The sequence below is a fragment of the Mastomys coucha genome, unplaced genomic scaffold (genome assembly GCF_008632895.1).
Source record: "Mastomys coucha isolate ucsf_1 unplaced genomic scaffold, UCSF_Mcou_1 pScaffold21, whole genome shotgun sequence".
NCBI lineage: Eukaryota > Metazoa > Chordata > Mammalia > Rodentia > Muridae > Mastomys > Mastomys coucha.
This window is the reverse complement of record NW_022196904.1, coordinates 103,138,393-103,166,182: the sequence shown is the minus strand read 5'-3', so window position 1 is coordinate 103,166,182 and position 27,790 is coordinate 103,138,393. Positions and strand designations below refer to the sequence as shown.

Sequence of the window (27,790 nt, the reverse complement as noted above, 5' to 3'; positions counted from 1 at the left end):
CTGCCAAGCCATCTCTTCAGGCCCTAGAAATTATCTTTACCTAAAGAGGTCCGGCCTTGGTGACTAATGGCTTTAAAGGAACAGTGCTCTGTTGAGTTGGCTGCCCTATATTTTTGTCTATCAACTTTTTTAGCTCCTGGCTAAAGACGTCATCAGCCAAAACCTTGTATTTACTATTAGGGCTGTGGGAGCAAAAGGAAACCAAGCCACCTGTCTGGGGACACCAGCTTAGGGCGTCTGACTTTCTTCCTTTATGTTTTTGTGTGCATATGTATATATGCACGTGGAAGTCATAGATGCAGCAGGAGCCAGTTCTCTCTTTCCACCCAGTCCTAAAGAGCAAGCTTAAGCTGTTCCTTCACATGCTGAACCATCTTGCCAATGACATTTCATTGGGCACTAGGTTTGTGTGACACATCCCATATATATGTATATGCACGGCCTAGTTCTTGTCTTCCAGGAGTGAAGGTTTGATAGAAAGAGACAATCTGTAAACAAAGTGAGGTTAACATGTGAGTGGTAAGAGGGGAGTCTGCCTCAATTTTGGCTGAGGCTCCAAGGAAGTAAATGCCAACTATTCTACCACAAAATGGAAAACCACCAAAAGCAGAAATCCTCAGTAACAGGGGGCATGGGTGGAGACGACACCTTTTCCAATTCTTGACTATCTACTCACACCTAAGTTAGGGGGAAATTTTGAGTTTAGACGATTTTTAGAGCAACTTTTTGGTGTGCTGTGAGTCAACAGCTTTTTCCTCGGCTATTCCTAGGGCTTCGTAGAACTGTGCTATATCACCATAGGGTCAGAGGGCTTCGTAGAACTGTGCTATATCACCATAGGGTCAGAGGCCACAATGGACCAGTGCCAGCTGACTGAGGGATTTATCCAGTCAGTGGTCACATACTCTTATCATGTACAGTCACCACTCTAGGAATACAAAAATCAAAATACCAAAAACAGTGAACAGAATGGACAAAACTCTGAGCCTTCTCGGAGCCAACAAGCGAGTGGGAATTTTGCTGATGCACTGAAAAATGAGTCTGGGGTTTGGTCAAAGTCCACAGTTACTGAGGTCTGAGGCAAAGTATTCCTCTGAGAGTATTTCTTTGGATCATAATGCGCTACTGAAAAGAAACACATCAAAGGGTAAAAAAAAAAAAAAAATTCCATACAAATCAGATGGCCATGGACCTGCAGGCGCTAGCAATGAGCTGATATCCTGACAGTACATTTACCTACGTGTGCAAGATGACCAGTATGTTCTCACTGAAACAAAGGGGGTCTCTGTAGAACCCAAGAGGTAACAAGGGTTCACTGCAAACATTGCTAGCTCAAAAATCAACCTTTAGTCATAGAACTGAAGCAGCTGATGTAAAACCTTCTTCTCCCTTCCTATTTCACCTTTGAAGACAGGCTGGTTGGCTGGGCCAGAATGCAAAGGGGAAAATGCAGGTAGGGACATAATCAGAGATTATTTACTCAAGCTAGGGATGATAGGAAACTTCTCCCTTAATATTTTATTACCATTCTGAATGTGTTAATTACTGATCTCATGTTAGTAATGGACTAGTTAGCTTCAGTCAATTTGTTGGCTTTTTTTTTTAACTTGATAGACCAAAAATGTCATGAGATTTCTAAGATAGTTCATTCGGAAGCAGGGAAGAAGTCCACACTGGGTTTGTTTTCACCATGCAGGGGAACAAACTCACTTGAATGTGGTACCAGCTCCACCTCATTTCTTCAGCATACACACATCACCACAGACATCTGCAAGTCCACAGGGGAAAAAAAATTCAACTTTGCTTTTATTTAGAAGTTACTCTTTTTTTTCTTTTTTCTTTTTTTCTTTCTTTCTTTTTTTTTTTTTTTTTTTTTTTTTTTTCCAAGACAGGGTTTCTCTGTGTAGTCCTGGCTGTCCTGGAACTCACTCTGTAGACCAGGCTGGCCTTGAACTCAGAAATCTGCCTGCCTCTGCCTCCCAAGTGCTAGGATCAGAGGCATGCACCACTGTCCGGCTAGAAGTTACTCTTGTATGGCTGCCATTGGGCTGGAGAAACAGCTCAGCAGTTAAGAACATTGGCTACTCTTCCAGAGAACTCAGGCTGTATTCCCAGCACCCATGTGGTGGCTTGTAACCCTTTGTCATCAACACTATATGCATACAGTACACAGACATATATGCATGCAATTGCCCACACAAAAAATAAACAAAAATAAAATTATTTAAGTAAAACTAAAAATCCTGGCCTTGTTTACTAACATGGTTTCCTGAGCTGGTATTCCCACAACATGTCTTTGTTGATTGGTTTTTCAACATTATTAACCAAATCTTCAAAAATAGATATAGAAGAACTAAAAATGTAACATGTGCTTTAGGACCTTAGGGAGACAGAGACAGAGAGACAGGAAGAGAGAACCAGAACGACATGCCTCTTCCCTTGACCTATAAACAGAGCTTTGTGAATAAAGAAAGAATATCATATCGTTTGCTGAGAAGATAGAAATCAAAAGGGCATTTTTAGGACTAATAGGTCCATTTTCATTAGACTTTTCATTAATTTAATCAAGATTTAGTGAATATCATATGATATCCCAAGCTTTCTTCTAGATATGATGAATGCTTCCAGTAAAAAAAATTTAAAGTGAGCCAGGTGTGGTGGCACACACTTTTAATCCTAGTACTCTGGAAACAAAGGCAGCTGGATTTCTAAGTTGGAGGCTAGCCCAATCTATATAGCAAGGCCAGACAAAGCTAAATAAAAAGATATTGTCTCAAAAGAAATTTTTAAGTTAAAACTTCCTATCTTCACCTGCATAGTAGTGCACCCCTTTGTGCACCTTTAACCCCAGCACTCAGGAGGCAGAGGCAGGTAGATCACTAAGTTTGAAGCCAGTCTGGTGTCTAGAGCAAGTTCCAGGACAGCCAGGACTACACAGAGAAAACCTGTTTCAAAAATAAAACCAAAAATCAAAAAACCCAAAAACCCAAAAAACAAAATTCCTATCCTTGAATGTTCATATGGTTTCCTGTTATACACTTACAATAAACAGACACACACCCCAGCTTTTATGTGAGCTAGAATGAGGATTTTCTTTTCTTTTTTTTTTTTTGATTCCAAAAAAGATCTTTCCTCAGTAGGACCACAGTGGCAACATTACCATAACTACAAGCTAATGAGAAAACAATGAAAGCAAAATAACGGGCAAATCACTAAATGACATCTTTAATCATTGAAGTAACAGTGAAGAAACACAAAAAATATTTTTACTAGTAACTAAAGGACTAAGTACACTCAAATTAGAGGGGTTTTTTTTTTCCTTCTCTGCTTATCAGTTTGACAAGTTAGAAGGAATACACAATATCCATAGTGCTACTGAAAGTATATACAAAGTGGCCTGTCAGATACCACAGAACATAAGCTGATAATCTCAGAACTAACATTTATTGTAATTATAGCTTCCCTTTGACCTCACATATGTTATAAATTCATCAAGTACACAAAAGGTGTACACATAAAAGTCGTATTGCTTTTAGAACAACAAAAACTTGCTAATAGCTCACCAATAATAAATTATTTTATTTCCACATAATAGACCTCCATGCAACTACTAAAATTAAATAGGTTATTACCTACAGGCATGGTAAATTGGTTAAAACTTTTTAAGTGTATTAGTAAGTGACAGTTTAGTATAATCTTATTTTAAAACATATATTTATGTGAGGCACATGACTATAGAAAAGAATTGTGAAGATTTTTATAACATTTTCTAAAAGAAATCTCAAAGGTAGATGAACTAATTTGGGAGCTTTAAAAAAAAAAAACTATTTTATGTCTATGAGTGTTTTACCTGAACAGAAGAAGTACAACATGTATGCACACAGTGTCACAGAAGCCCGAAGAGGTCAGATTCCATAGTTACAGATGGTTGTAAACTGCACTCGGCAGTTCCACAACTATTTATTTATTTATTTTTAAAGATTTGTGTATTTATTTAATGTATATGAGTACACTGTGCTGTCTTCAGGCACACCAGAAGAGGGCATCGGATCCCATTACAAATGTTTGTGAGCCACCATGTGGTTGCTGGGAATTGAACTCAGGACCTCTGGAAGAGCAGTCAGTGCTCTTAACTGCTGAGCCATCTCTCCAGCCCCACAACTATATTTCAATGGGCATTTAATTTACCCATTCATTCCAAGTCTACTGTTCATTCAGCAATACAAATTATGTACCTGATAATTTGTGCTAAGGCACTGTGCTGATGCTGAGCAAACAGATCAGCCCTATCTATCAATTTAAAGTTGGAAGTTTTTAAAAATAACAAGAGCCAGTGTTGGTGAATTTAAAGAACAAAGCAATCTAATAAAATTTGAATGCATATAAATGGGGAAGGTGAGATGGGGGTGGGAGGTGGTGTAAAAACAGAAAGATGTGAAAAAGAAAAGCAAAAATCCTGGGACTAGCACGATGGTTCAGAGGATTAGTATACTTGCTGTCAAGTTGTGAAGCTGAGTTCAAATTCAGAATCCACGTGGTGCAAGAAGAGAACCATGAACTTCAAGTTGTCTTCAGACTTCCACATAAGTGTATGCAGGGACACAAACACACACACAAAACAAATGTAAAAACAAAAAAATGTACATACACACACACACACACATAGACATGAAAATATTTAGAATGTGATACTAATTACTGTGAACATAGACATTTAAGTGATGTATTACTCCGCCATTAAAGTTCAGATCCTTACGTGAGCCTGGTCTACAGAATGAGTTCCAGGACAGCCAGGACTACTCAAAGAAATCCTGTCTCAAAAATTCAAAAAAAAAGTCGGGTGGTGGTGGCGCACGCCTTTAAGCCCAGCACTTGGGAAACAGAGGCAGGTGGATTTCTGAGTTCGAGGCCAGCAAGGTCTATAGAGTGAGTTCCAGGACAGCCAGAGCTATACAGGGAAACCCTGTCTCGAAAATACAAAAAAAAAAAAAAAAAAAAAAAAAAAAAAAAAAGAAATCCTTACCTGACTCTGGGTACATGTTCTTCAACAGAATTAGCAGTCTTGATTTCATTTGAGGCTAAACCAAAAAACGTACTCTTTAAAAATTCGTAAGAAAACTCGCACCTTCCCCCTAGTGGCCCAATCTACCAGATAGGATATTTGGTTGTGGACAGCAGAAAATCAAGTACCAGAACAGAAACCTGGTCCTACAATAGCAACTATTGATCACAAAATGAGTAACATGGGGGCTGGCGAGATGGCTCAGCGGGTAAGAGCACTGACTGCTCTTACGGAGTTCGGATCCCAGCAACCACATGGTGGCCCACAACCACCCGTAATGAGATCGGACGCCCTCTTCTGATGCGTCTGAAGACAGCTACAGTGAATTACACCGGAGCTGGCAGGAGCCAGTGGGGCCAGAGCGAGCGGGGCCGGAGAGCAGCCACATACTTGATGGCTCACGGCCATCACAGCTACAGTGTACTCATACACATAAAATAAATAAATAAATATTTTTTAAAAAATGAGTAATATGACATGGAGTCTTTAAGGATGGGCTCTCGCAAGTACTCAAGATATTCGGGCCAGGAATATGAACACACACACACACACACACACACACACACACGGGAGGACAGGGAAGGGGGAGAGGGAGAGAGAGAGCGGTTCTGTTGGTTTTTTTCTGCACACACACACGGGAGGACAGGGGAGGAGGAGAGGTAGAGAGAGAACGGTTCTGTGGCTTTTTCTGAAGCCTCTTTCAGTCAGGCTGTTTCCCAAACCTCTGTGCACAGTGACTGAGATCTAGCGGGACCGCCGCACCATCCCGAGCTGGGTGGCGATGTTCACCCGAGTGGACCCAGAGTTGGAGGGAATCTGCAATACACTTGGCGGGGGAAAAGCAAGGAAACTCTGCCAGCGACGTGAAAGCCACGCCCCGGCTCTCTCCACGCACTGGCGTTCCCACCCGAGGGTTTCCTGCCAATCCACTTTCTCCGCTTTCACAGGCCCCGCCCACCTAGAGCTGGAGGGCGGGGAAGCGTTAAACGCCGATCCGTGGCTCAGGGATAGATTGCACTTCCTGCGTCGCCGCCGTCAAGACTCCGCAGGCTTCTTTGACGATCACCGAACCGTAGTTGGGGCCGTGTTCCTGTGTCCGCTGCTGTGTCTGGTTGTCGCCACGCCGGAGTTATGGTGTGTTGAGCCCCGAGTCCTCGGAGGGTTTAGGGCTGAGGTCCGCTGACGTGGTCGGGGATTGCCTCTGTTCCCTGCGGCGCGGGGCGGTGGGAGAGGGAGCTTACCTTACGGACAGGCTCCTGCAGTGATTCAGCATCTGCGGCCTGGCCGGCGGGAAACGATCAGTACTTTCGCCCAGGTTCTTCACTTCACATTGGGTCCAGGCGCTCTTCCTCAGCCAGCCAGTCGCCCTCCCATCTTAATTTACTTAAGTGGCCGATTTCAAGATGCATCTGCATAGGAGGGAGACTATAGGGATGGAGGGGTGCACCCGGCATCGCCAGCGCTGACCTGAGCCCGCAGTCAGGTCTTTAGACCAAGTTCATCTTCCTTGTGGATCTATTTGTCTTAATCCGTCTCGTTAGAGTGCCTTCGGGAAAGGCTCCATACAGTCAGTCACTTTGTTCTGAGAGGGGAAGTGATGGAATCAGGTTTATACAGCGTAGGGGCCTGGGCTGCTTCTGTGAAGTCTGCCATGCGAACTCTTGCTCTTTTTGCCTTCATGGGTATTCTTCTCCTAAGGGCCAACACACTTGCTTTAGTAATGGCATTATAGCTGAGAATCTGCGGAGAAAAGAAGAAACCTTCAAGAGATAGACATTTGAGTGAAAAGAAAAGGACTTTGCCAGATTATTAGAGCCCTGTGTAAGAGAACAGTATGAGCAAAATGGAAGAAGAGTTGATGTGTGCGACTTTAGCACTCGACTGCCCAAGGGGAGTGCTACGGAGAATGGCAGGATATGGAGTTAGGGAGAACCTAGCCCATTCATCCCGATAGCTCATGCATGATTAAGATAGAATCGCATTGCAAACTGAGTGCTGTAATAATGTCTCAGCAAAGCTGTATAGCAGAGAGGCTTTAACAATTGAAACACGTTTTAAGGTTAAAATTTGAAGTTTGTAATGTTCTCATTTAATCTGTTTTTCTTCCACTTTCAGTTTCGCAACCAGTATGACAATGATGTCACTGTTTGGAGCCCTCAGGTAAATTGCCTTATGCCATATCAATGAAGTGACTTTTCATGGCTGAAGTAGGTTCAGAAACCTGTGAGATTGTAAACTGGGCTTGAGCAGCTTAGTAGAACCCTATTTTAAAAGAAAACAAAGCTTGTGAGGTTATAGGCTATGAGCTTAAAGTTAGAATTAAAATTAGTTTATTGGTTTTAAAAAGTAAAAAAAAAAATTTTTTTTGTCTTTAGGGCAGGATTCATCAAATTGAATATGCAATGGAAGCTGTTAAGCAAGGTTCAGCAACAGTTGGTCTAAAATCAAAAACTCATGCAGTGTTGGTTGCACTGAAGGTAAATGAAATGACAATACTATCTTCCTCCCTCAGAAAACAGAACTATCAAATGTAAATTTCACTGATAAATAGTAAACCTCTGAACTAAAATACCGTACTGTATCTATTCAGAGAGCACAGTCAGAGCTCGCCGCTCACCAGAAGAAGATTCTCCACGTTGACAACCATATTGGTATCTCAATCGCGGGTCTAACTGCTGATGCCAGACTGTTGTGGTATGTATGATTATGAAAAATTAAGCATCCCTTTTGATTCTTAATAGGCTATTTTTCTAAAAAAAAAAAAACCTAGTTAAGATATAGGAAGTCATCTCCTAGAATATTATAATTTTTTTTAATTGTTTATTTGTATGGGTGTTTTGTCTGTATGTATGTCTGTGCATTAGTGTGTGCCTGGTTTTCTCAGAAGCCAGAAGAGGACATTAGATTCCCCTATTTCCTAATTTTTTTTTTTTTAAGATTTTATTTCTTATATGTAAGTATGTTGTAGTTGTCTTCAGATCCCTCCAGAAGAGGGCATCAAAACTCATTACAAATGGTTGTGAGCCACTATGTGGTTGCTTGGATTTGAACTCAGGACCTTCAGAAGAGCAGTCAGTACTCCTAACCTCTGAGCCATCTCTCCAGCCCTCTATTTCCTAATTTTTATAGTGCTATTAAACCTAATGGTTTTGAAAGTCCCTTAATGTGATACTTGTTGACATGTATATTGTCTCAAGCCCTTTATACCTAAGAGCTGAACACTCGTCTGTGGAAGGATGACCTAAATCATTCTAGTTTTCTTTATAATGTCAATATTTATTATACATTTGTGTTCACAAAGTTCAGTAGCTTGTAATTGTAGAGACTCGGTTATAGATCTTGTCTTCAGGGAACTTAAAAACCTATTTTATTCCTAAAACAATGTGGGAAATAGAGAGTAATAGGTAAACTTCTGTAGCTGTCCTGAGGAGGTAGATATTTCTTGTTAAGAAATAGCACATAAGTGAAGTGGTAGGACTTTGGGGTCATACCAATTAAATTCTCACTTCATCACTTAGTATCTGAGATTGGGCTAGTCACTTAAATAATTTTTCCCAATAAGTGACCTGACATGTAAAACACTTAACATGGCTTTCAGAAAGAGGGAGAGAACTGAAAGTAGTCAAAGCTAATCTCTTTAGCTCAACATGATTTTATTAGGAAAAAAAACAAGGTAAGAGTAAGGACCAAGTTGCTGTTTCTTAATGTTTTCAAATTATTCAGCCAGTCGCTTAGGTCAGTAGTAGAGTGATCCTCTGTGCATAAAGTGTAGTAAGTATGTAGTCAACCTGCTACTTAACTTAGGTGTCTAAAATAGTATCATGCCAACGTTCAGTTTGTGTGAAAACTTCATCAGCAAGATGTTATGTGTAGTTTCAGTGTTGTTTTTTCAAGTTTGATGTATGTTTTGTGCTTAAAGTACTTTTTAGCCTGGTGGTGGTGGCACATGCCTTTAATTTCAGCACTTGGGAGGCAGAAAAAAATGGCTCTCTGTGAGCTCCAGGCCAGCCTGGTCTGCAAAGTGAGTTCCACAACAACCAGAGCTACACAAAGAGAAATCCTGTTTCCAAGAAAAGCAAAACAAGAAAATACATTTTAGTTACCTACTTTTTAAGACCTTAGATCCACATGTTATTAGTGCTTTCCATGTTAAACAGTATAATTTTAGAAAGCCTTAGAAAATTGGCTTTAAAATACTGGACAGTGGGTGGAGAGATGGCTCAGCGGGTAAGAGCACCGACTGCTCTTCCAGAGGTCCTGAGTTCAAATCCCAGAAACCACATGGTGGCTTATAACCATCCGTAATGAGATCTGATGCCCTCTTCTTTGGTGTCTGAAGTCAGCTACAGTATACTTACATATAATAAATGAATAAATCTTAAAAAAAAAATACTGGACAGCTTGAAGTTAACATCTACTCAACATTTGATGAGGGCCAGGAGGTCAAGGAGCTTGCCAATCTTATTAGAGGCCTGGGGTTTGACTTCCATACTACAGAAACGCCCCCAAAATAAAGCTTGGTCATCAGATGTGACATGCATGTACTAGGAAGCCAATGTGGAGACAAAAAAGCATAGCTGTTTCTGATTAACCCCCTTTCATGGGCACCAGCTTTTCTCTCCTTGCCATTTACCTGACTTGGATCTTGTTAGGGTTATCAGTGAGATTTCAGCTGTAGGATGGCTTATATCTCCTCCAGGGTGACACTTATGCCTGTTTTCAAGAAAAAAACAAAACTTCCTCTTTTTCTGGTTTGAAACCTAAAGTTAAAGCATGTAATTGCTGATAATGGGAAGGACAAGAAAAGAGAAGGTGCTTTTGTGGCTCCTCCTCTAGTCTGTAAATACTGAGTCCAGGATTTTGTACAGTTATAGTAAGATCATTTATTCAGTTACTAACTTATAAGCATTTTATATTATGAAGCTGGTTTCAAACATCTGGTCTTCTTGCCTTCACTTTCCAAATGCTTGATTATAGGGGTGTGATGCCTTGCCTCACCCGGTCATTTATTTTTAAAACTTCATATGGTCCCATAGTTTAGTTCACACACAAAAAAGGAATCTAAACATAGCTTACCTTTCTGATTTTTATGGATGTACTCCATGAAAATGCTTGCAGGAAAGCAAAATGGAATTCAAGTGCTTTGTTTAAATGTTTATATTGTATTTATTCTTTGTAATATGAACTAATTAATTTTTTTTTGTTTTCTTTTTTAGTAACTTTATGCGCCAGGAGTGTTTGGATTCCAGATTTGTATTTGACAGACCACTTCCTGTGTCTCGTCTTGTGTCTCTAATTGGAAGCAGTATCCTTTTTGTTGGCATTCCTAAATGTAAACTCTAAAGTTTGGTTACTTAGTGTTTGCTTAGTTACTTGGAATTTGATAGTATAAACATAAATCAGATTGTAAAGGTTTGAGGAATTGGATTACTCTTTCACCAGCCTTTATAAACAGTTGATATTTCCAAAATACAATAGCTCAATTTAAAGAAACTATTCAATTATCATTTTTAGACAGTAAAGTTTCTGGATGGTTTTGGTTATCCCCCCAAGTTCTTGCCCCTTATAAATTCAAAATAAGTTCCTATATAGGAAGAGATTTTTTGTTAGTGTTCATTCTTAGCTTTGATGAAAATTCAAACTTCGTATATTAGGCCAAAGGAATACTCTTCTGTTACTTTCTTGTAGAAAACTATGAAACAATTAAGCTAGAAGTCCCCAGGTGGTAGTAGCATATGCCTTTAGTCCCAGCACTTGGGAGATAACCAGGTGGATCTCTGAGTTCAAGGCCAGCCTGATCTACATAGCAAGTTCCAGGACAGCCAAGGCTACAGAATGAAACCTTGTCTTGAAAAACCAAAAAAGGGCGGTGGTGGCACATGCCTTTAATCCCAGCATTTGGGAGGCAGAGGCAGGCGGATTTCTGAGTTCGAGGCCAGCCTGGTCTACAGAGTGAGTTCCAGGACAGCCAGGGCTACACAGAGAAACCTAGTCTCAGAAAAAACAAATAAATAAATAAATCCTTAAAAAAAAAAAAGAAAAACCAAAAAAGAAAAAGCTAGAAGGTTTTCTTTTTTAATTTATTACATATTGAAACAGGCTCCTTAACTAGCTTCAGAGACCCAGATCCCAACACAACGATATGGCCGGAGACCGTATGGTGTTGGGCTGCTCATTGCTGGTTATGATGTGAGTTCTTGTATTATCTACTTTTCTGCCTATGTGAAAAACTACCTTACACAACCCATCTAGGGAAGAAGGGTTTACTCTGAAGTAGGGTTTGAGGAGACAAGAGCTTGTTGTGCTGGGGAACATAAGGTGGCCAGTCATACTGCATTGCAGTTAGCATGCAGGAGAGGTGAATGCTGATGTTCAGCTTATTTCCTCCTGTAGTCAATCCAGGACAAAGTCCATGAGATGGTGCCAGTCAGTGTCACACTGAGTTTCCCCTTTTCATTTAAATGTATCCGGAGCTGGGCATAGAGTTGCATGCCTTTAATCTCAGCACTAGGGAGGCAGGTGGATCTCTGACTTCAGATTTATAATGAATATTAACCTTCACACTTCACACTTATCACAGTTATATCTTAACAGTGTTTTAAGCCTAGAAATTTTATAATTTCTATCAATTCAAAGTCAAGAATTACATAATCTGTTTTTCTGTTTATAGGATATGGGCCCTCACATTTTCCAAACCTGTCCATCTGCTAACTATTTTGACTGCAGAGCTATGTCTATCGGAGCTCGTTCTCAATCAGCTCGTACTTACCTGGAGAGACATATGTCTGAATTTATAGAGTGTAAGTGTAGTTTGGCTTACTTTATTTTTTTGTTTTGTTTTTTTCTTTGTTTTTTTTCGAGACAGGGTTTCTCTGTGTAGCCCTGGCTGTCCTGGAACTCACTCTGTAGACCAGGCTGGCCTCAAACTAAGAAATCCACCTGCCTCTGTCTCCCAAGTGCTGGGATTAAAAGCATGTGCCATCACCGCCTGGCTTGGCTTACTTTATTTTGTTTTGCCTCTTCTAGTCTATATAGTTAGCAAATCCACCCTAAGTGAGAAAAACTAATAGTTTTTAGTTTTAAAAAATCTTAAGTTCATAAAGCGTCTGTTATTTTGTAACACATGCTAACTTTTACTTCTAACTACTAAGAGAACTTTATCAAAATATAAATATATCTCCAACCTTGAAAAGTCTTGACATATTTAGGCTGAAGTAGGCCCTGTTGAAACCCATTATACTAGTTGCTATTTGTTTACAACTTAATTGTTTGTAAGTCTGTTTCTACTTTAGGCTGCGTAGAATTTCTGCATTAAATGGCCCATAAATAGTAAAGCAGTATAGCTGTGGGAAAAGATGGTGAAGGGTGTAAGATGATGAATTGGTTTTCAGGTACTTTGCATTAGAACAAGGGTTAATATCAGGGCTTTTGCTTTTGTTTTGTTTTGTTTTGTTTTTTTCTAAAGATTTTTTTTTTTTGTCTTGGTTTCATAAGTTTTCCTGTGGTAGTATAGTATTCTTTGAAGGAACTGGGAGGCATTAGAAGTGTTAATATCAGGGCTTTTGTTTTGTTTTCTAAAGATTTTTTTGTCTTGGTTTCATAAATTTTCCTGTGGTAGTATAGTATTCTTTGAAGGAAATGGGGTTCCCAAAATCGCCCACATATTGGGAGATTTTTGAGGATCAACTTGTAGTCATACCCTAGCTAAGACTTACTGTGGTATAAGTGACCATAGCTTGGTCACAGAAGGAAACAGGAACCTGCAGGCTTCCCTGTGCTCCTGTCCTTCTCAGGAGTATCATGGCAGCTGAATGATGCTTCTATACAAGCAGCTTTACTAGAGAATTGTTTGAATCTGTAGGGTATTTAGGGAATAGTTCCAGTGTTGTAATATAGATGACACTGCTTTATGATGGTTTAGCTCAGGATGTTTGGATTTTATAATATGCAAAAGTAAAATGCACTACAAAGGAAATGAACTCCTGAATTTAAATTTTTATCTCCTAGCACATGGGAAGCAGAGGCAGGTGGAGTTCTGAGTTCGAGGCCAGCATGGTCTACAAAGTGAGTTTCAGGACAGCCAGGGCTACACAGAGAAACTCTGTTTCAAAAAAAACAAAACAAACAAACAAAAAAATTTGTCTCCTCCTAGGTTAGCCACTTATGTTAAGATCCTCTATCCTAATACAGGGCGGCAGCAGTGAGTCATGAGTCTTAGCCAGCCACACAATCACATTGCTAAGCTGTAACATTTGGTAGGCAAGGTGTGTTGAATGCACATTTTACTTAACATTGGCCATTTACTGTGGATAGTCCCATTGTAAGTTAGGCAACATCTGGACATAGACTTTTGTTATGTTTACTTAAGTCTTTCAGTAGTATTTTCTAATTTTTATTTTGTAAGTCCTATGTTTCTTTTGTTTAATTTATTCATACTTTATTCTTTTCATAATGTTTTTAGTGTTTTCTCAATATCATTTGCAGATTGCTCATCATAGGAACTTGATATTTATATATGGATTGCATGTCCTAAAACCTTAAGAACACTTCACTAATTCCAGTCTAGTGGATTCCTTACATCTGAGATCGTGTCACTAGATCACACCATTAGCAGTAGAGGTGGTTTTACTTCTCACTTCCGAGTCTTAATGAGTGCTCTTTCTTTCTTGCTTCCCAGATAGGTACATTTTGTTTTTATCGAATGCCTTGGCTAGAACTGTCAGTATAGTGATGAGTGGAAGTCATGAGGCCATATGTCCTTGTTTTATTCCTGAAACTGGGGGGGAAGCATTCAGTCATTCTCTTAAGTATGATGTCAGCTGTGAGATGAATAAGTGTTTTTATTAGGTAGGAGCTGGGAGTTTATCACATGCATGTTATATCTGATTCAAATGGTCATACATTTTTTTTCCTCTTAGTCTACTAATGTATTGTGTTACATTGGTTGACTTTTCAAATGTTAACCATCTTACATTCCTGAGAAAAAACACACTTGGGTATTATGTATAATCTTTTCTCCTTGTTGTTGGGTTCTGGTGGTGGTAGTAGAAATGGTGGTAGTAGTTTTATTTTGATTAAGATGAGGTTTCACTGTGTAATTGAGATTGACCTGGAATTCCCTATGTAGCCCAGACTACTCATAATCTCCACCCCCAGCCTCATACCCTCTCAAGTGCTAAGATAATAGTTATGAGCCACTTATTTGGGTGTCTTTATTCATAGGGAAGATTATTCTGTAATTGTCTGTATTTACTTTGATATCAGGTAATACTGATCACATAGAAAGAATTGAAGACTTTATTAATGAATATAAAAACCTGAATTCTACAAAATACATTCTATAAAATTAGAATGTCATTTGTGACCAGAACTTTTATTTAATCTAGTGAAAGACAGATCACATTTATTACTAAAAGACATCAAGTAGTCATTGATGTTGGTTGATATTAGATTAGAGGAGAGGAGATGCTAACATTATACTTTTGGCTGTTTTACTCTATGTAATATGTCATTCGAGCCACAATTTCAGACTACAGATTTGATAATTAAAAGAAGCCTTATATGATGGTGAAATTAAGAAATTATTTTTAATTTATTGCAAACAGGCAATTTGGATGAATTGGTTAAACATGGTCTGCGTGCCTTAAGAGAAACACTCCCTGCAGAGCAGGACCTGACCACAAAGGTAACTCAAGGTCCCAATTGTATGTATTAACAGTATAGTTTAGTCCTCAACCATAAGTAATAAAATAGCATGTCCTTAAGTTATTTTAATTACCTTGGTTCGTTATTTCCTTTCTAATCAACAGATTCTCTGGTTTTAAAATGTCATGTTTAAGTTGGGGTGGGAGGTTATACAGCAATAAAATCCGTTTTATTTTGTTTTGTCTACAGTAGGTATCCATATCTTTGTCAAATATTTGTCAGATATTTACATTAGATTCCTAACAGTATCAGAAGTGCAGTTATGAAGAAACAATGAAAATAATTTCCTGGCTGGGGTCACTACAGCATGAGGAGCTGTACTAAAGGGTCACAGCATGAGGAAGGTGAAAACCATTGGTCAAGGGGAAGGAAGACTTCATTTTTAGGTGGCATGGACCTTTGAGGCTTTTCGTAATAAGTGAATATTGAATCTGTAATTGAAAGAGCCATAGTTTCCTGCCTCTTTTCACTCCTACCTACAGTTTTTAAAACTTTGAATTTAAGTGCTGTATAAATTTTCTCTACTTTCTGCCCAGCATTTTATTATGTATATTAATTTCTCTCTACCCCCCATCAGAATGTTTCCATTGGAATTGTTGGTAAAGACTTGGAATTTACAATCTATGATGATGATGATGTGTCTCCATTCCTGGATGGTCTTGAAGAAAGACCACAGAGAAAAGCACAGGTATGTTACAAACTGCTGTTCCTATCACAACCATGTAAATTCATTGCTTTTGTCTTTCATTATTGAGGCAGGTCCATAATTAAAATAACAATTAAGAAAGCACTGACTCAAGTAAAATATTGAAGGGTAGTGATCTCCAGATATGCAAAAAGGGAGAATGGTTTAGTTCTCTATCACTACATAACTAAGGTCACCCCAGAGTTTACTGATTTAGATCACATTTCTTAGAGTTCTCTTGTGGACTAAGGCATGGGTGGTAAACTGCTGCTCTTACTTGGGATCTCACAAATGCTGCTGTCTGAAGCAGGGGCAGAGCAACCAAGACGATTTTATTCCTTACCTGCCCACTCTCTAGGTATCTCAGTGAACCAAGTAGGAGACTACAGACTGCTAGAATGACTAGGCTTCTGTTTACAAAGGGCCCCTTCTACAAAGTGGCAGGTCAGAGCTTCCAAAACCTCAAAAGTGAAGGTTGCCAGCCATTCTTAAGGCTAGAACTCAGGACTGATGCAACTTCAGTTTAGCACATTTTTAGGTTAAAGTGAATGACAGGGCCAGCCTAGATTCTTCTGAGAAGGGTCCCGAAGAGAATACATGTTGGGAGCTAGCTTTGGACACTTAAGTTAGCTATCCATATATGGTGACAAAAAGCATTAAGAAATACTGATTTCAAACAAAACACAACCTAAAAATAAAAGTGGTTAAGTCTAGGGTTATGAATCTTTACTGACAATATGCATTTGATTTCCCCCCATCAATCCTGTCTTACCTCTAAGCAGGTAGAATTACAGACATGCGCTCTACACACAGCTCATGTTTACTGCTAATGGGTGTGGATTTTATGGTTGTGGAGCATAAAGAGTGGTACAGGAATTCTTTTCTACCGATTATAGGATCATGCCTATAATCCTATCACAGTGACATGCTTTCTTTAAAAGGGAGGTGGTGTTGGTAGAGTTTTTCCAGCTTGAGTTTTTGAGTTTTTCTCACATTGGCAGAGATGCTATTGGTGCTGTTTGGGGGAGTGAGATTTGCATTTTAGATGTCAGCAAGAACTAGCATTTAGAAAGGTTGCTCTGGAGTTGCATGTAGCTGCTGTTATTTTTTTCTGTTTGTTGGTTGAACAGAAGTCATCTAAAAGGTGCTGGCTGTGTTCTAAGCACAGCAGTAAAACATAAGAAAGACTTAACTCTTAAAGAAGACAAATGATAAACAGTGGAATTATCTAAGTTGGTAGAACTGAAATTGTATATACATTATATTATTTTTTAAAGTTTTATTCAAAAAATTTAGCAGGCTATTGTACTAGAATCAAGTATCTGCAAAATCTTCTAACCCTCTTACTAATTTTTTAATATTGTAATATTTGTGATTTAGTGGTATATATTAAACCTTTTCAATTCTTCTTTTTTAAAGCCTTCACAGCCTGCTGATGAACCTGCAGAAAAAGCTGATGAACCAATGGAACATTAAGTGATAAAGGTTACAAGGACATGAGGATGCAGGGACACACACTGATGACAGTAGTCTGTATTTTAAGCCAGCAGCTGCAGCGTACTAGGTGGTATGTTTTAGAGATCAGTCCAGATGTGAGTTTCCTCTCAGCAACTTCACAGAAACCATATAATGGGGTACATTTTCTTTGAAAGGGTCTACATAATCATTTTCTAGGGAATATAGGTATCTATACCAATGTTTTTATATGAAGAAAATAAGTGTCTTTGCAGTTTTAAAGACAACTGTGAAATAAAATTGTTTCACCACCTATTGTGTCATGTTTTTGTTTTTAAGTAGTTTCAACTATAGATAGAAGCTAATATTACAATGGTCACTTGCCATATGGCATTTTTTAGTGATATAAAAAAATACCTTTAATCCCAGCACTTGGGAGGCAGAGGCAGGCAGATTTCTGAGTTTGAGGCTAGTCTGGTCTACAGAGTGAGTTCCAGGACAGCCAGGGCTACACAGAGAAACCCTGTCTCAAAAAACAAAAAAACAAAAAAAAGCCTCTTAACAACACAACTTTAAGCAATTTAATTTGCTTATGTGGCGTGTCTATATTGCAAATTCATGCAGATGGTCTCAGAGTACAAATTACACAATGCATACCTGGGATTTATTATGAAGATGAGAAGCCAGGCTTCGGGGTACAGGCCTTAACCCCAGCAGTTCTGTGTTGAGGCAGGAGGATCAGGAGTTATGGACCACGCTCTGCTTCAGATAATGTTTGAAGCCAGTCTGGGAACATGAGAGCTTGTGTAAGTAGTAAAAAGTCACTTCTTCCAACAGCAGTGACACGGCTGGAGCTGTATCTGAAGTTGTGGTCTGTGCTTATTCAGTGCTCACTCTTGGGTTCAGTCACCCAGCGACCTCCTCCCCCACCAAAGCATGTATTAAGATGAGCAGTTTCTGCATCTAACAGCAACAGTTATGACTCTGACCTATGAAAAACTTGGCAAAATTAACCGAAGAGACATTTTACTCTCAAACCTTTTACCCTCCCCCAAGTCTGGAGGTTGCCTTCTGTTCTCATAAGCCATGTACTTGGATATAGCAAAACAGCTCTTAAGCCATGAAAAGGGAAATTAAAGAAAGCTCTTTTTAGAGTCAAATTTTTTACTGTGTTGAAGCGTGGAGTTTTTCCCAGTGTAACACCCCTTTCTAGAGAAGAGATCTTTCTTTATGGATGGTAACCCAGATCTTAAACGTAATTCTAATCAGCTGCTTTTGGCTTTAGTCAATTCACTTAGCCCCATTTTAGAGAAGCCCTTTGAAATACTATAGTCAAAAGAGAATTTGTGATACATTTTATGTTCAAAATACATGATCTTTAAAATATTTATTCAAAACTTTAAAAGTCTCAATTGCTTAGATCCTTTTATAATTTCTTGAAGGGAAAGTGAAAGGAACACAAACCCCTGTTGGCTTTATTAGCAATTAGTATGTGTGGTGTCAATCTGTACTGGAAGAAACCTCAGAGCACTGTCTGTTAAGCTTGAGAACAGGGTACAGTACCATGTGGCTGTTTGTGGACTTGCAGCAAATACATGCAGAACACTAAAACTTCCTAATTTCCTGGACGTACAGTGTAGTCTAGGGAGGGAAGCTAAAATTAATAACTTGTATCTTGTACTTTCTCTGTGCCTTTCTCACTTTGTTGTTTAAAGATAAAAATTGTGGTGCTTGCTTTGGCAGCACATATACTAAAATTGGAATGATACAGAGAAGATTAGCATGGCCCCTGCGCAAAGATGACACACAAATTCATGAAGCATTCCATATTTAAGAAAAAAAAAAGATAAAAATTGTGTGCTTTTTATCTGTTTCCCAACAACAAGCTAGAACTCAGATTTTTAAAAAATGACTGAACTTAATTCTAAGGACACTTTTAGTAGGTACCCCCCCCCCCAATATGTATGTGGTTTTAGTCTTAAGATGCTGATTTTAAAATTTCTCCCCCGTTTGGAACTAGGAAAAAAAAATGACTTCATTAAGAGCCACTTACTAAACTAGTTTGTGGGGGTACATGTCTTCAATCCCAGCACTTGGGAGGCAGAGGCAAGTGGATCTCTGTTGAAGCCAGCCAGGGCTACACAAAGAAACCTTGTCTGGAAAGGCAGGAGAAAAAAAAAACCAATTGCTGTGCAAACAATAAAACCAGACTCTAGCACTACATGATAAAAGGCTTGCTGCTGCTTACCAGCTGCTGGTCTACATCCAGTTTCAGTGAAAGACCCCTTCTCAAGCAAATAAGTCAGGACAATGGAGCAGAATGCCCAAGATCTGGCCACCTACTAATAAGTGCAAGTATGTGTGCCTCATACAAAAGTTTTCTGCTTAAAGGACCTTACAGAGTTGGATGTGATCACCTTTCTGTTTAGTCTGTCGTACTCAGTTACTCCATTTAGTCTGCTGGGCAACTGTAAGATTCCCCATGTCCTGTAACAAAGATGTCATCTGGAATCTAAGCATCCTCACATGCAGCTCTAAAGAGCTGGCACAGTCAAAAGAACAATGTCAGAATGCTTAGTGTTTGACCATTAAGCCATTTGGAGCAAATCTCTTTAGTTCTCAACTTGTACACTTTTATAATTCTTGATATACAAAGTTTTTACATTGAAGTAATTTGTGATTTGGAAAGTATTCAAAATGGTATAGTTACATGCTAGAGTAAAAAGCCTTCAAAATACACTTTATAAGAATTGGTGAGGGTAATAAGATCTTGATATCAGTCAAGAAGCTCCATGTTTTAAAATGCAAAATCATGCACATTGCTAATGGCATGTTTAGGTGCAGGCCTAAAATGCTATCTTATAAGTCTTCATAGTGACTCAGTCATAAAGAACCTGGAAGATTAACATAAGGAGTAGATATGGTTAGTCGACACCACTGTGGCCCTAAACTGCTGCACTTTCTCATTGCTAAACCTAATCTCTACACCTTGTTCCGTGTCATTTCCTTCTGTTACCTCTTGGTAAGTCAAGTGAGTTTGGAGAACTAATAACTGTATTTGTAATGATTCCATGTTAAAAAACAAAAACAAAAAAACTGAGTACACAAAAGGAACATTCTTGAATGCATCTCATTTGTAGAGAATTGTGCTGAATAAAGAAAGCTAATCTCAACAATTCCATTGTATGATTCCATTTATATGTTAGACGGGATAGATATTTGCAAGGGTTAAAGTGGGCACCTGGCTGTGACAGCTGGTGGGCAGCAGGAAGGATCTCTGGTGGAACTGTTCTATATTTGACTGTTGGTCATCATACAAAACTGAACATGTTGTTTAGAAGCAAGTGCATAAGTGAGATTCTGTAAACTGGTGAAGTCTCAATAAGGAGACATGTCAGTTTACTGCAAGACTTCCCAAGACAGAGGAACTGGGGGAAGAATAGAGGGCTGTCAGAAGCATGCTGTCTTACAATTACCTAGATACAAAACATCTTTTAAAATGCACAAGCCAGATGTGATAGCACTTGCTTGTAATCCCAGCACTTGGGAGTCTAAGACTGGAAAGAAGTAGATTGAGAGAGAGTTGAAGGCCAGCCTGGGCAGTAAGACTGTCTAAAATCAAAATTCAAGGAGGAAGCTCTTCTAACTGCTGGAAATATGTAGCCTCTTTGGTATATTTTGAGTGCAAGGGGATTTGTTTTTAAACTCGATGTTTCCAGAAAAGAGAATTGTCAGAATAGCTGCATTCCAGGTAGATGAGAAAACAATTTGTATTCTGTGTTCCCCAAGTGAGGTTAGCAGGTTTTTTATACATAGTATGTATCCATGTGGTAATTCCAGCTTCTCGGAAACTGAAGACCACCTCTCAAGACCAGTCTGGCAATTTGAGAAGACGCTGTTGAAGATTTCAAATATTTTGTTATTAATAATTGACCAGGGCATTGGGATAAGATATGGAACTACAAATGAACAAAATCTATGCTATGTCTAAGTATAGCTGTAACTAGTCGTTCTTCAAAGAGAAGAAAAACTTTTCGATTGTGATCTTATTATTATGTAATTAAGCCTTAAGAGTCATGCTTTATCTACCGGGTATTGGGCGCTAGCTAGATGAATGGTTGGGGGTGGGGGGGGAGGTGTAAGAGTTGCATGTGAGCGAGATGTTGCAAATAGCTAGGAGAGAATAAGAGCCCGCCGGGACGTGGTGATGCTGGACGATACCGGCTCAAGAATGTGGCCCAGCGGGAAAGGGGGTTTGCGGAATGGATTCATTTTTGAGATATTCCCGCAACAGTTGACTCTCTCCCTTTATACATAAAAAGATTTAATGTATTGGATGCTCTGAAAGGATAGCAACAGGCCATTCTTGAATAAAGAGTCGAAATGATAGTTGTCAGACAACTTCTGATACTCCAATAACTTCAGGTCAACTGAATAAAATCAGATTCAGATCACCAGAGGTGTTAAGCCCTCAAGTGTATTTTCATATAACCTAGTCGTCTTATTAAAATATCTGAAATCATCTGCCTAAGAACTGGTTGAGTTTCCATTGTAAATGAGAGAAAGAAGAAAGTCTGCTGGACTTCTCTAATTCTTTTTTGTACAAGTTTTAGTTCCTGGGAAGACAATTTCTAAGGAACTGCTAACTGACCACAGCGCTTAAGCCAGCTTCTAACTCACTGGGAAAACTAAAATACTTGGTCACACTGCTGCAGAAACCAACCCTGAGAGAGGAAGAAGACAGCACACACTTCCAGGGAGCAGCGCAGGACGGAAGAGGTTTGTCCTCTCTGGGTCTCCGTAGAGGCTCTGTAGCTGCATCCTTGCTGGTCTCCCCGCCCCCTTCCACGTCAGCCAAGGACTCGGTGGAGCCGTCGCGGCAGCGGCTGTCTGGACCGGTAGTCGACGGTCCCACGGTTCCTTGCCGGCCCCCGCCCCTCGGAGCCAGGTAGCGGCCTGGGCCCCGAGCCGCGGGGTTACGGCGGTCGCGCGGGGTCGACGAGCCGCCGGATGGGGAGATGCTGGGCTTTTGACTAGGCCGCGGCGACGGGCGGTGGGGGTGGGGAGCTGGGCCGTGGGATCTGGGTCTGCGCCGCCTGAGGCCTGGCCCTGCGTGGACGGAGGCCGGGGAGGGGCAGTCGGGGCTCACCCACTGGGGACCCGCCACGGCGGAGGAGTCCCAAGGTTCTGCAGCGTCTTCGCTCGCGGGCCGCCCTCCTGGAGCAGATCCGACTGTGTTAGGTTGGCAATCACGGCCCCGTGACGTGGTGCTCCGAGTTGTCACTGTGGTGTGGACCTCGACTCCACAGCTTTTCACACCCTGGGCCGGGGAGTGGACGGGTACGGGGACTGAGTGATTGTCACTAGAGTTCGTGGAGGGAGAAGGTGGGGAGAGCTCTAGAGATCGACATCCTCAGAAGTCACACGGAAAGAACTTCAGGCAGTGTAGATCACGACTGATTTGCGGAATTTGTCTCTCTCTCTCTCTTTTTTTTTTCCTAATGATATTTGTATTCATTTTTGTAGATTTTCCTGGCACCTTTCGTCCTTTTCATTTTGTATTGGATTGATTATAAACAGAAACCATGACGGCAGCTGAGAACGTGTGCTATACGTTAATTAACGTGCCAATGGATTCAGAACCCCCTTCTGAAATCAGCTTAAAAAATGACCTGGGTAAATAGTTTCTTAACTCAAATAGGAATTATTTTAATTGATAGATTAAAAATGTAAAAAATGGACAAATTAATGTGGCGTTTTTAATACATAACTAAATTGTCTAATATTTAAATCTTCACAAATATAATTAACTCAAACATTCATTTTTTTCTTCATAGCGAAAACATTTCACATCCTTTCATAGAGATTTTTTAAAATATATACAGTATATAGTTATTAATTGTAGTATAGAATGTCATACCAGAACTTTTTGTCTTGTACTCAGTAGCCACTGATCAATCAGCCTTTCCCAGCCGCCTTCCTTTTTACTTTCCTCCTAGGCTCTGTGAACCACAATTCTTTTTTTTTTCTTTTCTTTTTCCTTCTTGAATAAAGCCTTACTCTTTCCCCAGGCTGGCCTGGAACTCACTAATAGGCCAGGGCAGCCTCAAACTTGTCAGTTCTCTTAATTCAGCCTTCCAAAGGTTGAGATCACAGGTACAGGCCAGTATTCACCTTTTACTTTCAACTTCTATGATGATGTAAGTTAATACTTCTTAAAATGTTTCTACTCTCAACCCCTTTTCACCTAAGGAACTTGCTTATTTATTATGTGTGTATGTGCACAAATATGTGCTAGTCGTGTATGCATGTTGTGAGTTTATATGTGAAACCAGAGGTAAACTGTAGGTGCCTTCCTCAGTCATATTCCACCTTGCTTGATCTTTTAGACTTTCAATTTTTATAAGATTTATTTTTAATTATGTACATGGGCAAGTGCCCGTGTGTGTAAATGCCGGGGAAGGCCAGAGGTGTAAGTTCCTCCTGGAACTGGAGTTATAGGCAATTGTGAGCCGCTCGATGTGGGTTCTCTGCAAGAGCATTATGAGCTGTTAGCCACTGAGCTGTTTCCAGTTCTCAGTCTTACTCTTTACTATTTATTTAGTGGGAAGTGGGGAGACACACATGTGTAGCACTGGTGTAGCAATCAGAGGACCTCTTGTAGGTGTCAGCTCTCTCCTACCATCTGGGTTTTAGGCATTGAATTCAGGTGTCAAGCTTGGCAACAAGTACCTTTTACCTGCTGAGCATGCTCGGTGGTTCCCTTCACATTATTTTTATTAGATATTTTCTTTATTTACATGTAAATTTCTCCATTCCCAGTTTCCCCTCCGAAAAATAAAGAAACAAACAAAAACAACAAAAACAAACCCATGTTGCCTCCCCCTTCCCCATGCCTGCCACCCCACCCTCTCCCACTTATTGGCCCTGGCATTCCCCTACACTGGGGCACAGAACCTTCACAGGGCTGAGATCCTCTCCTCCTATTGATGATCGGATTTGCAATCCTCTACTATACACATGCTGCCAGAACAATCAGACCCCTCCATGTGCAGTCCTTGGTTGGTGGTTGAGACCCTGGGAACTCTGAGGGTACTAGTTAGTTCATATTGTTGTTCGTCTTAAGGGGCTGCAAACCCCTCAGCTCCATAGGTCCTTTCTTTAACTCCTTCATTGAGGACCCTGTACTCACTGGGACATAGGATCTCTCACTGACCTGAAGCTTGCTGATTTAGCTAGACTAGCTGGCCAGCAAGTCCTAGCGATCCTCTTGTTTCCACCTCCCATGTGCTGTGCATGACTTTTACATGGGTGCTAGAGATTGAACTCAAATCCTCATTGCTTATGTAGACAGCACTTTACTTACTGAGCCATCTCTCCAGACAACCATTTTTTAAATTTGTTTTGTTTTTTGAGTCAGGGTTTTTCTGTGTAACAGCACTGGCTCTCCTGGAACTCACCTTGTAGACCAGGCTAGCCTTGAACTCAGAGATCCACCAGTCTCCTAAGTGCTGAGATTAAAGATGTGTGCCACTATGCCCCATGCAAAGAATACATTTTTAATCATACATTATGATAGTGCATTTCAATCAGACTAATTTGATATTTTTACTTAGGAATGACCATAGGAATACAAAGAAACTTGTAAGTATAGTAAAAGTATTGCAGCTCCTAACATAAAATAGTTTGGGATCTGAGCTGAGGTGCTTCAAGCATCATCTGGTGTGATGTGTTATAAGGGCATGTCCAGTGTGATGTAAACATGTTGTGTGCTCAAAAGTAAGACTACAGTGAAGTTGTACAGTGCAACACAGGCACCTGCTACCAAAAAGAAATACCGGATTCATTAAATGATTTTGAATTGTGGTTGATAGATGAGTGTGTGGTGTTTAGAAACTTTTCACTGATGCCAAATTCTACGTTCAGTTGTACTACCCCAAATTGAGTGTGACTCATAGCTTAAGAAGCTAGGATTAGGGGCTGGATTGATGGCTCAACAGTTAAGAGCACAAGCTGGTCTTCCAGAGGACCAGGGTTTAGTCCCTGGCACCCACATGGCTGCTTACAAACTGTAATGCTGGTTTCAGTGGATATGATGCCCTCTTCTGGTCTTCAAGAGCACTACATAGCACTACATGCATATGATCCACAGACATACATTCTGGGAGAATCACCAATACACACAAAATATAAATTAATTTTAAAGAAAGAAGGAGCTGGGATTAGGCCAGAAAGACGGCTCAGAAAGTGGAAACCTTTACCACCCAAGCCTGACAACCTGAGTTAGATCTCTGGAATGCATGATGGGAGAGAAACTTAGCTTGAAGTTGACTCCATGTGCATGCTGTAGCATATATGCCCACGCTCACATACACATATAAATATAACAGTAGTTAAATTTTAAAAAGACAGTTAGAATCCAAGTAAATATTGATAGTGTGTAGTGAAAATTGAGAAATCAAGAGACTCATTTATGGGGCTGGAGAGATGGCTCAGTGGGTAAGAGCACCAACTGCTTTTCCGAAGGTCCTGAGTTCAGATCCCAGCAATTTACATAGTGGCTCACAACCACCCGTAATGAGATCTGATGCCCTCCTCTGGTACATCTGAAGTCAACTATACTGTACTTATATCTTTAAAATTTTTTTGAAAAAAAAAAAGAGCCTCATTTATATTTAACATTTGCTTATAGTTAAAAGTGCTTAATTTTTCTAGAGTTTTGCTAAATATTTTTTTGTAAGTTATGTGTGCTTGTATGTGGATATGTACACATTAGTGCAGGTTCTCTTGGGTAAGAAGAGGGTATGTCTAATCCCCTGGAGCTGGGTGGTTGTATACTGCCCAACTGTTCTTTAAGATCTCTTAACCACTAAGCCATTGATCTCCAGCTTCTCCTCTAGAATTTTTGAGAATGTCTTTAGTAGACCTTTTGTCTTAAGAAAAAGGAAATTTTTTCCCTTTAGACTTGTAGTATTGGACAAAAATAGGATAATAGCCCAGCCTAATAAAGCTAAAGAAATAAAATGATTTAATTACTTGTTCTTCAAAATATTATAACTTCTTGCTGGGCATCTTGGCGCACGCCTTTAATCCCAGCACTTGGGAGGCAGAGGCAGGCGGATTTCTGAGTTAGAGGCCAGCCTGGTCTACAGATTGAGTTCCAGGACAGCTAGGGCTATACAGAGAAACCCTGTCTCAAAAAACAAAAACAAAAAACAAAAACAAAAAAATTATAATTTCTTGCATAGTTTAATATATGATACTTAAATATAGGTGACAATTTTCTGTAGGTAATAAGTTGGTATAAACAAACAAATGAAGTTAATACTAAACTAAACATGAACATTCCCTACATGTTTATATTTTCACTTTGAAAATATTTTTGCAAAAGAAACAGACATATGCTGTGAAGTTTGAAAACTCGTGCTCTGCTCCTTTAAAGTATATACGGGCCATTCCTAGTGATATGTACTTGTAGTTCCAATTGCTCAGAAGGCTGAAACAGGAGGTCACAGTTTTAAAACTAGTCTGGGCAGCTTAGGTGCCTGTCCTGGTTAAGTGATAGGGGCTCTGGGCATTGTTAAATATATAGCACCTGCCAAGCACTCAGGAGGCTCCGAATTCAGTGCACAGTACTAAGAAGGAAAAAGATGTGCTGTATGATTTTAGAGTATGGGGTTGAGGCCAGGTCTTACTATATAGCCCTGCCTAGACCTGACCTTGAACTGAAGATTGACCTGTTCTAACCTCTCATGTGCTAAGATACTTGGTGTCTGCTACCATGTGGTATAGTTATAGGTTCAGGAACTCTACATTAACTCAGTTGGTTAGGGCCCAGAAGTCTAATCCAGTACTTTCAGATCATATATAAGGTATCTGAGTTCAGAGACAAAAGAGTCCCAGGCAGCTGTATGGATTTGTAACCTTGTTACCACACCTGATAGTAAATTTAGTTTGTTTTGTTCATAGCTTTTTAAACTATCTGAAGAACTTAGTTTTGAAACAATTGTGCTTTTTTTAAATTATTGAATCAGAGAAAGGCGATGTGAAGTCAAAGACTGAAGCTTTGAAGAAAGTGATCATTATGATTCTGAATGGGGAAAAGCTTCCGGGACTCCTGATGACGATCATTCGCTTTGTGCTGCCTCTTCAGGATCACACCATCAAAAAGTTGCTTCTGGTCTTCTGGGAGATTGTTCCTAAAACAACTCCAGATGGGAGGCTCTTACATGAAATGATTCTTGTGTGTGATGCATACAGAAAGGTAAACCAAACCATAACTGTTTGCTTTGTTTATTTATAATTATAAAATTGCTGTAATTGATACTATTAGTTTTCAAAATTAAATGTTTGATGAAATGAAAAATTACAAATATTTATTATTGAAGTTGTAAACTCAAAAATGTGTTCAACCTATGGCCTTTAGGCTTAGACTTAATGCTGCCCAACATAAAAACCTAATATATTTTCAAATACTTTTTAGTGGATTTTGGGGTGGATTTTTATTTGGTCTTGTTTTTCTTGGTAACTATTGCATAAATCTCAGAGTAAACTTTGTAGATGACAACGTCTTACCATAATATTAAAAGATTGGATATGTTTGTAAAATTTACTGTTTAAAATTATTTTGTTGCCTTTTCCAACATTTTTTGTGTATTTTATGTTAATAAAAGACAGTGGTGAAATGAGTAAAAATTGTTTTATTCAAGTGGAATCAGAAGAAAATCAGTAATCTGGGTCTTTTTCCTAAATCTAAGTTTAATTTTTTCAAATTAGAAAGTTTTACATTTAATACTTGATTTTTTAAAAAAGTTGAAACTTGAGTTCGAGACCAGCCTGGTCTACAGAGTGAGTTCCAGGACAGCCAGGGCTACACAGAGAAA

The 27,790-nt window shown here is 39.6% G+C and overlaps 3 protein-coding genes and 1 non-coding gene across 5 annotated transcripts in view; 3 read left to right on the top strand and 1 right to left on the bottom strand.

Annotated features, from left to right (window-relative positions):
• The first annotated feature begins 6,073 nt into the window (after positions 1-6,073).
• On the top strand, positions 6,074-17,220 carry Psma1 (proteasome 20S subunit alpha 1). The gene is made up of 10 exons (XM_031387970.1): positions 6,074-6,196; positions 7,178-7,222; positions 7,438-7,539; positions 7,653-7,756; positions 10,279-10,367; positions 11,181-11,251; positions 11,733-11,862; positions 14,668-14,747; positions 15,345-15,455; positions 16,872-17,220. The coding sequence occupies exons 1-10, from the start codon at positions 6,194-6,196 to the stop codon at positions 16,926-16,928; spliced, it is 792 nt and encodes a 263-aa protein (XP_031243830.1). The 5' UTR covers positions 6,074-6,193; the 3' UTR covers positions 16,929-17,220.
• A 1,414-nt stretch (positions 17,221-18,634) lies between these two features.
• On the top strand, positions 18,635-18,741 carry LOC116104188. The gene has a single exon (XR_004123725.1). It is a non-coding gene; the product is annotated as a U6 spliceosomal RNA (small nuclear RNA).
• A 1,617-nt stretch (positions 18,742-20,358) lies between these two features.
• Positions 20,359-22,462, bottom strand: LOC116101353. The gene is made up of 3 exons (XM_031384934.1): positions 22,447-22,462; positions 21,659-22,304; positions 20,359-20,802 (listed from the first exon to the last, which is right to left on the bottom strand). The coding sequence occupies exons 1-3, from the start codon at positions 22,460-22,462 to the stop codon at positions 20,550-20,552; spliced, it is 915 nt and encodes a 304-aa protein (XP_031240794.1). The 3' UTR covers positions 20,359-20,549.
• Copb1 (COPI coat complex subunit beta 1) overlaps positions 21,713-27,790 on the top strand; it is a 31,392-nt gene continuing 25,314 nt past the window's right edge. Inside the window, exons 1-3 of one of the 2 annotated variants that reach the window (XM_031387964.1) lie at positions 21,713-21,855; positions 22,434-22,583; positions 26,942-27,171. In XM_031387964.1, the coding sequence (XP_031243824.1) occupies positions 22,493-22,583; positions 26,942-27,171 (321 nt within the window). In that variant the 5' untranslated portion in view covers positions 21,713-21,855; positions 22,434-22,492. Of the gene's footprint in view, positions 21,859-22,433; positions 22,584-26,941; positions 27,172-27,790 lie in introns of both variants that reach the window. The other variant, XM_031387965.1, reaches the window with a different exon arrangement.

Coding starts and splice junctions, on each gene's coding strand:
- Psma1 (XM_031387970.1), top strand. Junction 7,757..10,278: donor GCTGATGCCAGACTGTTGTG/GTATGTATGATT, acceptor TTTCTTTTTTAG/TAACTTTATGCGCCAGGAGT. Junction 11,863..14,667: donor TATGTCTGAATTTATAGAGT/GTAAGTGTAGTT, acceptor TATTGCAAACAG/GCAATTTGGATGAATTGGTT.
- LOC116101353 (XM_031384934.1), bottom strand. Junction 20,803..21,658: donor TCCTGCGCTGCTCCCTGGAA/GTGTGTGCTGTC, acceptor AATCTTCAACAG/CGTCTTCTCAAATTGCCAGA.